The 11,737-nt window shown below is 48.3% G+C and overlaps 2 protein-coding genes across 4 annotated transcripts in view; one reads left to right on the top strand and one right to left on the bottom strand.

The window, feature by feature from the left end:
- Positions 1-4,184: 4,184 nt before the first annotated feature.
- Positions 4,185-8,683, bottom strand: LOC142922989 (uncharacterized). Its single transcript, XM_076063922.1, has 2 exons — positions 8,428-8,683; positions 4,185-6,738 (listed from the first exon to the last, which is right to left on the bottom strand). Exons 1-2 carry the CDS (start codon positions 8,612-8,614, stop codon positions 6,083-6,085), a joined length of 843 nt encoding a protein of 280 aa, XP_075920037.1. The 5' UTR covers positions 8,615-8,683; the 3' UTR covers positions 4,185-6,082.
- A 405-nt stretch (positions 8,684-9,088) lies between these two features.
- The window catches only part of LOC142922981 (NACHT, LRR and PYD domains-containing protein 3-like), a 36,956-nt gene continuing 34,307 nt past the window's right edge, over positions 9,089-11,737 (top strand). Inside the window, exons 1-2 of one of the 3 annotated variants that reach the window (XM_076063914.1) lie at positions 9,089-9,155; positions 11,604-11,696. The gene's annotated coding sequence lies outside the window, so the exon portion shown is untranslated. The remainder of the gene's footprint in view (positions 9,156-11,603; positions 11,697-11,737) is intronic. The other 2 variants (XM_076063915.1, XM_076063913.1) reach the window with 2 other exon arrangements.

The raw sequence follows: 11,737 nt of genomic DNA, 5'->3' as shown, positions 1-11,737 counted from the left end.
ACAGGGAAAATTCGGCCAACATCTCGGGCTAAGTGGAAAAAGTTAGTGAGATCGGTCGTAGCAGCAGCGACAGGAGCAGCATGGTGTAAACCGACCCTCCCTGACTCGCCGAGACAGGTGATGTCAATAAACACAGCAACGATAGAAAATGATGTACCACCCACAGATCATGATCTTGGGCTGATAAGGACCGAATGAATCCGATTGCAAAAACAGGATGAAATTATACAGTCATTGGCTGCACAGGCAGCTGAATGTGCTCAAACTGGTCAAAATGGGGAGCCATTCATCCCATGGCGAGGACTCCTGATGAGGTGGGACATGAAGATGCAGCGTTGTTGCCTAGTGGTGCAAAAACCCTTGCAAAAACAGTTGCTACTAGAAGTGCACGCCAAACAACAAATCCACTTGGGCCACCGAAACACATTGCTCACACTGCAGGCTCGATATTTTTGGCCAGTGATGTGAAAAGATGTACGCGAGCGGGTAATCATTGTCAGGAGTGTGCAAAAAGGAAACCTGCTCCCCATCCTATACAGCCTCCACTGCAGTCGATCGCAGTGGTGAGGGTAAACGAACTAGTAGCGTTGGATATCCTGGGTGCATTTCCTAAAACAGCAAGGATAAAATAAATATTTGCTCGAGGGGATGGAGTATTGCACACACTGGCTCGTTGCATGGCCGATACATGACCAAACGGCTGCAATAATAGCAGAAGCCTTTCTCCATGGCTATGTATTGGACAAGGGCCCCACTGAGAAACGTCTAGCAGGCCAGGGTCAGAATTTTTCTACTAACCTGTTGCGAGAGGTTTGTAATATCGTGGGCACTAAGAAAAATTCGAACGCCACCATACCACCTGCATTGTGATGGACAAGTAGATAGGCTTAACCGCACGCTGTCCGCAATGTTGTGCCATGTTGTAAATGGTGATCAGATGGACTGGGACTTGCACATCCCAGGGGTCCTAGGGGCATATTGTAGAGTGCCACATGCATCGGCCGGGCTCTTCCCCTTCTTTTTGATGTATGGGAGAGACCCTGAGCCACCTATTGAGAACCAACTGGTGGCTTTCCCTGATAAAGTTGTGTCGTCACCAGCCTCCCTCAGACTGCCACTAAAAAAGCTCTGTGAAGCTCGTGAAGCCGCGATAGCAGAGTCAGGCAGATCGCAAATAGCAAACAAACGGTTGCGGAAATGAACAGAGACGCCTGTACCCTTTGAACAGGGTGATCGGGCCTGGTTACACTGTCCTGAGGTCCGGGTTAGAAAATCCGCCAAACTACACCATCCTTGGCAAAGCCCAGTGGAATTGTTAAAATCCTCTGCCCGCAAAGTGTTCGCATCCAAATGGGACGCCAGAGATGGGTGGTTAATCCGAGTCGCCCTAAACCATATAGAGAACTGACGTCACAAGGGATCGTTCAGGCTCACAAAGCGGTGTCCAGGGGCGTCGTGATGAATGCCAGGGAGGGGAGCATCCTCCTCACAGAAATACTGCCCCCGCACTCTCCTCTCAGGATCGACCGGAATGAAGATGGCCACGATGAGGGAGGCCGACGGACTAATTTAGAGAGGTGCCGAGAAGGAGTGTCACCGGGTCGAATGTGCTGCTCGACCACACCTACAGTACATATTGATGGCTTGTTGTAAATGTAGGGCTAATGATGTTGCGTATTGTTTGCCTAAGAATGTACACCTTCAATAGGGCAGCCCACGTAAGAGTTTGGTGATGATACTGAATGGTCAAGTTGGGTTGTAATGCCTTCCCCCCCTTGATTCAAGCGCCTATGTTAAGCAATAACCCAGAGGTTAAATGTGTTGTACTCCATGCCCACATCACTGAATCCCGTGTGCGATCCCATTGATTCCCACATAGAGTTCCCTATTACTGGTAGGAACGAAGTTGTAAACTGAGTGTACCAGCCTGCAATAGATGAGTGTACCAGCTTGCAATAGATTAATGCGTCCGTCCGTCCCCTTTCAATACTTTAACGAAGTGAAATCTCGTGCTATTGGGGTGTAAAAATAAAATTGCGCAAAATTCCAATGTTCCTACCAGCCCACCCTGCAGGGACCTGTTAAATTAGAGTTTTAGCCGGGACAGGTATTTTTATGGGCAGAAGAGGGTGATGTAGGGTACTGTACATGGCAAAAGTTATAGTGGTGTCAGTGGAGATGGGTGGAAACAGGTGTATGGTACCGTACGAGGGAAGGTTCGAGGTAGAAGACGGTAAAGTTTGCTGGAATAATCTTAAATTAAAGCTTTCATGAATGCAGGGATTCATACTCTTTGGTGGAGACGATAGCACAGAGTGGTGTACCTCCTTTATGATTCTGATATTTCCATCCTACCTGCCTATGTCAGCTGTTATTTCCGACTCTTTATGTCTCTCTCTATGCCTCTCTCTTAGCTCTCTCATGCTTACATGTCCTTTGGATTGCACTCTCATGCCTTTGGATTCCACCACTCTTCGATATTACTTTAACATGCTAATCTCTCACATTAACATGGCCACTTTGATGCCCTCTACGAGGAGGCCGCTCTCCGTTCTTACATTTACATGCTAATTTCTCACATTAACATCACTGGCCCCGCCCACTTATTTATGGCCCTTGGGCTACACCCATTTCAAACTATTTTAAACATTCTGCCTCAACAGCAGATCATGCTTTGCCATCTCATGACGGACGCTTGTGTTGCACCCAAAACGTCGTGATTTATTTTATTTTATACCTACGTGACTTTACCGAAAGAACCAAAGAGTATGGAAGATACCAAGTCAGCTTCATCCCCATGGTGGTGTTTAGGCGAAAGTTTATCTATGAGTATATATAGGCTGGCTAACAGGTATGAAGTTACTCCTTGGTGGTAATATACAACAAAAACAATAATAAATGTATAACCATTGTCATGGGTGAAGTCTTCCCATACTGGATCAGTCATGGAGATTGTTTCACCATACGCCATCATGCTTCTCAACGTGGGTTGATAACGAAAAGGCTCATGGCCAGTTTGTTTGATGTTAACTATAACCGAGAATCAAACTCAAGTGGACTGATTCATAGTGCAATGCACAAACCATTGTGACACCGTTCCACTCGTATGTACAAGTTAACAGGGAAATTAAAAAAACTATGCCATGTTTTTTGTTTACTGTCAATAAAATGAGAAATTAACATTGCCACGTTGGTCAACCCGTCGTCTGAAAATTACGAGATGTACAAGTCAAAAGTCTTAGGTATAATGCAGACAAGGGTTTTGGTAGTTGGACGATTTCAGAATGGGTTGCAGGTGACAATCCTAATCAAATGCCATTTTCAAGATCGTGTGCATAGGTCTGTTGTAGACAAAAACAACGGCCTGCTGATAAAGCATGTCCTGCATTCTTACATGTGTAAAGAAGCTCCTTCGCAGGTTTCATTTTCTAGATGATTTATTCCCGACAATAACATATTTACAAGGTGAGAGTACGACTCACACGTTGCACAAGGCTATGACTATCTGCAGTCCCGGTGGTTTCTAATAGAGTAGATTAATCTCGAACAGTCTTTCTTGATGGTTTCCACCATGTTGATTTCCAACAGTCGGCCCCGATGTCGTCCACCTGCAGTTGTTCTTCAGTCCCCAAGGCATCACCCCATTTGCGGGCCATGCTCCCCCTTATATACCCGCACGGCCACGCCCTGGTAACTTCCAGCAGTTTTCCCCGGTAGATTCTCTCAGCAGACTCTATTGTCTTCTACTTCACTTCTCTTGGATGGCAAAGTTTATAGTGGGGGCAGTGGAGATGGGTTGAAACAGGTACAGGTTACTGTACGGGGGAAGGTTCGTGTGAGTCATACTCTTGCGTTGTAAATACGTTATCGTGAAATAAATCATCTATCAAATGGAACCTGCAAAGGAGCTTCTTTACACATGTGAGTGTAAGCCTGAGTACAATCTCACGTGTTGGTGCTGTCGAGTATTTTAATTTTACCAGTGGGTCAATGAGGGAAGGGGATGATGATTTACGTAGTGATAGAATGGGTGGGTCATTCTTGAGAGCATGAAAAAGTGCGTGAGTGAGGTTGACACAGTAAATGATCGGGTGATTGTGTGATCAGGTAAATATATGACTCATGAGGAGAGAGAGGGAGTATTTACGTGAGTCATAGATTTAAGGAAGTGGGTGAGTTCATAATGGAGTGAGTACCAGTTTATTGAGTTGAACAAGGCGAGAACTAAAGCGACCAGGATGAGTCTCATTTGCAAGAGAGACCTGGATCACCCAAATTACCAAAGCTAAATAAAACACAGAGTTACAGTAATTAAAGCAAACATACTATTTTCTTCTTTCGATAAAGCATATATAAACAATAGAAAGACAACTGCCGTCTCATGAAAAATCGACGTAATGGAGCTAAGGGATGATAGAATGTGTGAGTAATGTGCGACATGGATGTCCTCTGCCCCCTACACGACTGAACATTTTCTTTGACTACGTAGTTTGAGACGATTTCCATGGATGTACCAGTAGAATTTATCTGGTATAGATATAATGGGAGGCTGATCGATGCCTGAGCCGGTCATGGTATGGCTCTCTATTGTTAAACCATATTATGAATGCGGATGATCTGGTGATTACTGCCCACTCTAAGGAGAAGTTGGAGACACTACAGCTAAACATGAAGCATGCTACTAAAATATGGGCCGTTACCATCAGCCCCACGAAAACAAATCACCTCCCTGGGTATTTTACATCATAAAAATGCTCCCTTCCTCAATTCCTCATGTATTTGGGGCACCTGAGGAGAGAGTGGAGTGGGCAGTGTGCTGATGATCAAGTCCGTTTTGGGAGCCGAGGTCTCATTTAAAATAATTCGAGCATTATATTTTCATCAACTGCTCAACAGTGTGGAAGCTACCTGGCATGTCACTCCATAAAAATCTTCATGTCTTCTCGGCCACAGTTATACCCTTCCTTATCTCTCTCGAAAGGAACATTAAGGTTAGCTTGCCCACGATCTATTCAGAGTTTAACCAGACTGGACTTTGTAAGCTCACAGATTCCTAGAATATCTGGACAAATGCCCATCTGTGGGCTCCTCCAGCAAGCGAGGCTGCGTTGATTGTGTCATGCAGTCCGTATGCAGTCACGGCATCCCCAAGCAGCTTCAATTTGGCTGGATAGATGGTGCTAAATGGGCGTGGTACGGGGTAGAGAAGAGATGGACTGATGTGGTGCAGAAGGATGTGGAGCTGATTGGACTTATTGATGACTGGTATCAGCAGTGTCATGATCGGCTTCTGTGGAGGAGGTTCATGAAAGGTGCTGCTGGGGAAGTGGAGGCAGTTGCCCTCCAGCAACAGCATAGGGCAGAGGAGCGAGGCTCAAAACAACGAGCAGAGCGCCAAACAACTGACACAAATAAAGTTGGCACAGTGGGGAGCACGGCTGTTGCATCTGCCCATCATCTTCCTAAGTCAATCCATGGCACCTGCGTCTATTACATGACCTCCTGCCAGCCAGCCTTCGACACTTCACGTGGCCTCAAAATGCACCGAGCATGGCACAAGTGCTGTGGTGATGTCACCGCCACTTAGGGGTGAACGACGGTTGTTGCGTTGTTGTTGTGCGTGTGTGCACGGACGCATGTACGCCTGTGAGTCTCGTGTATGGAGAGATAAAGAGAGGCAGCCGGGCAGGGTGCTGGCCATTCACCCCGTGTGCCATTCAGAGCTTCATAGGCGCTTGCCCCAACATTCTGGTAAGGCTATACAGCGGATGATTGTCGCTGTTGTGTGTGTGTATGGACGTTCACCCCCCTCCCACCGCCCCCGTGTGTGCAGGGACTCATTACGCCCCCTCCCGACAAGCAGACCGGCATCCGGACTAAAGGTAAGTGACAATAACAGATTTTTTTTCCACTTAAGTAACTTTATGTTTTGCTCACAATACAGTATTTATTAGAGTGTTGCATGCAAATGTACGATATTTTGTCTTATATATGACTTTGTTGATGTTCTATGGGGTATGTTTGTCTTTCTGAGTAATGTTTTAATTAGGGTGGTGTCATTTTCACAATTTCCCCAATATTTTTAAATGGCCGACTTGCGCTTCAGCAATTTTCGGAACCAATGGCTAAATCTCTTCATCTTCTTGGGCTTGGTGGTGGTGGCAGAAGTGGTGGTGGAAACGGTTGCGGTGGTGGAAGCTGTGGCAGCGGCGGTGGAAGTGGCGTCGGTGGTGGTGGCATCATTGTACATTTGAGACACGGTCCATATTAGCTCTTTCAGCTGGCTACGGAGATGCAGGTTCTCTTCTTGCAGCCTCTTTTCCCCATGCCACATGTCCTCGTGACGCACCAGCTTCCCGCGCAGCCTAAACTGTTCCTGCCCTCTCTGCGGATTCAGGAAGTTCAACTTCCTCAGGTGGGCGTGCAGCGACCTCCGGAGATCTTCGTTTTCACAGCGCAGCGACATTTGCCGCTGTGCTGCATTGCAGTCTCGGAGAAAATCCGCATGCAGAGACTTGCTCTCCCTGCAAGGCACTCTCGTGGGCTCCAGCTCCAACTGGCGCTCTTTAAGCTGTTGAACCAGGCTCCTGATCTCTCTCTGGAGAGTCTCTCGGTTCTCCATGAACTCCTCCAGCTGATGCTGTAGCTCCAGACGGAGCATCTTGCTCTTCTGACAGAGCTCCACATTCTGCAGGCCCATCCTCTCCGTAGACAGCGTCGTGGTCTCATGGTCAAAGTCTGAAATGGAAAGCGTAAAAAGAAGATATATGAAGATCCCCATCCCAAGCATGGCCAAGACCAGAACGCCAACGATCAGCAGCACCATGCTCAGTTCGAGTTGACGGCACGCGGGACAGAAGCAAGTGTGAGACACGTCACGAAGGGGAGTATTATTTATCGTGACGTCATTACCGGATGTGACGTACACTATGACGTAACAGCCATCTCTGCCCACTTATTGTCAATCATTGCCCACCACGTGACTCCACGGCCCTGCCCCTAACCACACAGCTCCTCCCCCATACTCTTCTTCCGCCTTCCCCACGTGACGCGAGCCAATCACGCGAGAGGCGGCGCGCGGTCGGCCCCGCGTCCGCTTCCCGCCATTCTTGCAATGGGCGGCGGGGCCGCTCAGGGTGGGGCGCGGGGCGCGGGGGCGAGTTCACTCCACGTCGCGAGTCGGGAGGAGGGACGAGGGGGAGGGGCCAGGAGGGACGAGGGGGAGGGGCCAGGAGGGACGAGGGGGAGGGGCCAGGAGCGGGAGGGGGGGGGAGCTGAGAGCTGCGAAAGTTTGGGGTACCACTACTTGAAAAATATACTGTACCACAGAAATGAGTTTATGTTTAGTTCGATTTAGAACATCTTTCCAATGGTTGCTTAATTTGAAACCAACTTCTCGGTTGAAATTGTGTCTGTGTTTGTAGATCTGAATTGCCTCGTGAACAAATCTCTGATAAAAACCCGTGGGTTTGCAAAGAACCTTGGTATCGGAGAAAATTATATCGTGATCACCCACATGGTTGTAACAGTGATCAGCAAAGAATTCGTTTTGCTGTGTTTCAAATCTGATTTGTGCTCGCGAATTCGGTCAGAGACATGTCGCTTTGTCTCCCCGATATAGCAATCACCGCAGGTACAACTCAATTTGTAAACCCCGGGGTACTGTAAGTCAGGAATGACATCCTTCACGGATGGGATCAGATCACGAATTTTGTGTACTGTATTGAACCGGACCTGGATCTTGTGTTTGTTTAGAATTTTTGAAATCTTTTTAGTAACGCCTGCTATATATGGTAGTGTGATGGTTTTGGCCGGAGTATCAAGTGGTTGTTTCTGTATGGAGGGAGAAACAGCTTGGCGGATGGTACGGTCAGAGTAACCATTCCTTTTGAGGGCCAGGTGTACATGTTTTAATTCACTGGTCAGGTGGTGTTGGTCCGAAATGCAATGAGCCCTATGGTATGAAGTTTTGATGAGAGAATTCTTTTGGGCTGGGTGGTGGTGGGAATCAGGTTTCAAGTAGGAATCTGTGTGGGTGGGTTTCCTGTAGACAGAATGCCCCAATGAGCCATCAGGTCTCCTCTCAAACAGAACATCTAAGAATGGTAGCTTTAACTTTAACATAGCCTTTTCTGTGACCAGTCACAAGCTAATCACTCAGCCATTTCAATGCAAAATTATATGTTAATTCCTTTGTCAAGGCGCTTTGTTTCTTCTCACACAGCTTAAAGATCGCGATCTCAGCGTGGCTTTCTCACTCCAGCGCTGTCCTCCAGACAGTCTCGTCCCCTTCACCTGATGAAGGCCGCTTGTATTGTGGCCGAAACGTCGTGAGAATATTATTGTGTTATTTTATTTTATCAATTTATTATTTTATTCTCATTCTACGTGACTTTACCGAAAGAACCAAAGAAAATGGTAGCTTACCATCTTTCTCCACTTCCATGGTCTTGTTCTTCTGACAGAGCTCCACATTCTGCAGGCCCATCCTCTCCGTTTGCAGCGTCGTGGTCTCGCGGTAAAAGTATGAGATGGAAAGCTTAAAACGAAGATAAATGAAGATCTCCATCCCAAGCATGGCCAAGAGCGGAACGCCAACGGTCAACAGCGCCATGCTGAGCTCGTGTTGACGGCACGCGGGACGGAAGGAAGTGTGAGGCACGTCACGAAGGGGCGTGTCCTATATCACCGGATGTGACGTACAGCCATCCCTGCCCACTTATTGGCAATCATTGCCCACCACGTGACTCCACGGCCCCGCCCCTTACCGCGCAGCTCCTCCCCCATACTCTTCTTCCGCCTTCCCCACGTGACGCGAAGCGAGCCAATCACGCGAGAGGCGGCGCGCGGTAGGCCCCGCGACCGCTTCCCGACATTCTTGCAATGGGCAGCGGGGCCGCGCAGGGGGGGGCGGTGGGGGCGGGGGGGGCGGGGCTGAGTTCACTCCACGTCGCGAACGGGAGGAGGATTGACGAGGGGGAGGGGCCAGGAGGGACGAGGGGGAGGGGCCAGGAAGGACGAGGGGGAGGGGCCTGGAGGGACGAGGGGGAGGGGCCAGGAGCGGGAGGGGGGGAGCCGTGGCGCCACTCTTGGGCCGCGAGGCCTCCCCCTGGACCCGCGGCGCCACGCGGAGACCGCGACAGCAGCAGTAGCAGGTGGTGGTGGTGGTGTTTGTGGTTGTAGGCACGGGAGAGGTGGTGGTGTTTGTGGTTGTAGGCACGGGAGAGGTGGTGGTGGTGTTTGTGGTTGTAGGCACGGGAGAGGTGGTGGTGGTGTTTGTGGTTGTAGGCACGGGAGAGGTGGTGGTGGTGTTTGTGGTTGTAGGCACGGGAGAGGTGGTGGTGGTGTTTGTGGTTGTAGGCACGGGAGAGGTGGTGGTGGTGTTTGTGGTTGTAGGCACGGGAGAGGTGGTGGTGGTGTTTGTGGTTGTAGGCACGGGAGAGGTGGTCACGGACAGGCGGTGAGTGCCGGGTGATGGAGGGGGGGGTGAGGGAGTGGATTGCAGGGTGAGTGAGTTAATGAGGAGAATTAATAGGTGAGGAGGGTGAGTGAGTTGAAGGGTGAGGTGAGTGAGTGGGTGAGTGGTGAGTTCACGACAGGGAGATTGGGGCTGAGTGAGTGAACGCAGCGCACGGTAAAGATCCCCTGAGAGCATTCGCAAGAGTTGGACATTGAGTGCCGCTGTCAGGGTCCACACGCAAATTACTCACTTGGCATGATATACAAATTAACCATTGTAAACGATAACTTTAAAAAAGTCCGCTATTTGTCAGAGCTAATGCGATGTGCGTTTTGCATATTTGTAGCACGTTATAACCATCGTCAACATCGTCATTTAGAGTAACCATTAGTCCATACGTGTCACTTGCTAATAGTCCCCGGGTCAATCACAACTTTGCCGTGCGTGCAGGCTTTGTCTCTGGCTGCTCGCTAGGGCTGCGATGCCTTTCCATGCCACAAGATGACGTTCATTGCTCCTTCCACACCGCGACAATATTTACTGCAGTGTTCTATAACGCGGCAGTTGCGTTGCTGAATAACACCGCGTTGTGTAAACTCCCTCGTTACAATGACTAATACAGGGTAAAGCACAGTCCGTGATAACAGCGTGAGATGCGTGTGTCGGCTGAACAAAGACTGAGGCGCGTGGGGAGCATCAGGAAGCATCCAGCAGCATCCCAATGCCTCGTGTGACGCTGTGCCCAGGCAGCCGTACAACCGCACATTCCTACTCGCGCGACGTGGTTCTGTTGACTCAATCGCGTTATATCCATTTAGCATCTGCGTTATAAAACGTGTTCCCTATTACATCCATCGTGCCATATCCAAATGGCGTTATGAAAACACGCGTTGAGGCAGAACGAACTCTATAAACTATTTTTATTTTACCAGGTGAGACCCACTGAGCTATGTGGCTGTTTTCCAGAAGCGACCTTTCCACAAATGATAGATCAGCTAAATGGCTAATCACGTTAGAAATGTGTAGCACCAGCCACAAATACTCTAGACATGGGATCCCCTTTGACAGGGTCAGTGTCTACTTAGATTCACTCACTCCGCCTATTGTCATGCGGCATCCGCAGCTGCGTCGCGACACTTGGTAGAGTGCTGTCTTTGAGGCAGAGAGCTTTACAACCGTGTGCAGTGGTTAATTTGCTTAACAGCTTTACACCGAACTCCTTGCTTGTGGTAAAACATGTTTGCGACTTTGCTGATCGAGAACTATGCAGATTTAGATTTATAGTAACATGTACTTAGTGTGAGATGAACTTCCAAACAATTTCCTTTGCTCAACATCTTGCAATTAATGTCTTTTTAAATGGTCAGCTTAAGTGATTCCGTGATGGTTATGTAACTTGACCATTAAGATAATCTATGGAGCACAATTATTTCAGTATTATTTGTCATAAGTAAACTTTAAACTGAACCCATATGTGATATTATATTGATTGATTATTTTATTTTTTAATGTAGTCTACATGCTCTTCTGGGGATATTACCCCACATTTACCATTCATTGATGTTCCCTTTGACATTGGTAATTGGCATTGTCACACCATAGTAATTCATGGGCAATTATGTAATTCCCTCTGTGTCTATCTCTCTCTGCATCTGTCTGTGTGGGTGTCTCTCTCTGCCGGTGTGTTTTTCTCTATATGCGTCTCTCGTGTGTCTCTTTGTGTGTGCCTCTCTCTGTGTGTGGATGTCTCTCGGTGTCTGTGTCTCTCTTTCCTTTTCCACGATGTGGTGTTGTATTTACATGCAAATTCTACCTCTAGCCCCGCCCACTTACCCTTGGGCTGAGCTTATCTCAAGCCAATATAACTTTGTGTTTCAGCAGCTTTCTCGCTATATTTTTTCACCTGATGATGGTTGCTTGTGTTGCGATCGAAACGTCGTGATCTATTATTTTTTTCTACCTACGTGACTTTACCTAAAGAACCAAAGAGTATTGTGATTTTGATAGTGATCGTTGTGGTGGAGGTGGTGATATTGATGGTGGTGTTAACGATAGCGGTGATTTTGGTGGTTGTAATGGTGGTATTGATGGTGGTAATGGTGGTTGACTATTACCCCTCTCGTGTCCTTACTTCCACAACCAGGTTTAAGAATCTGCTGGTGTCTGTGCTGGAGGTGGACGTCGGATATCTGTGCGGTCTGGAGCGGTGGACAATAGACTCCTGCAGCTCAACCAGGTGGACGCACTGGGCAGGGGGCAAGATGGTTGTGGCCTTAG

Source organism: Petromyzon marinus, unplaced genomic scaffold, assembly GCF_048934315.1.
Source record: "Petromyzon marinus isolate PM22_M1 ecotype Great Lakes invasive population unplaced genomic scaffold, UKy_Petmar_22M1.pri1.0 PM_Scaffold_24, whole genome shotgun sequence".
Classification (NCBI taxonomy): domain Eukaryota; kingdom Metazoa; phylum Chordata; class Hyperoartia; order Petromyzontiformes; family Petromyzontidae; genus Petromyzon; species Petromyzon marinus.
Note: the sequence above shows the minus strand (reverse complement) of the source record. Positions and strands in the feature narration are given on the sequence as shown.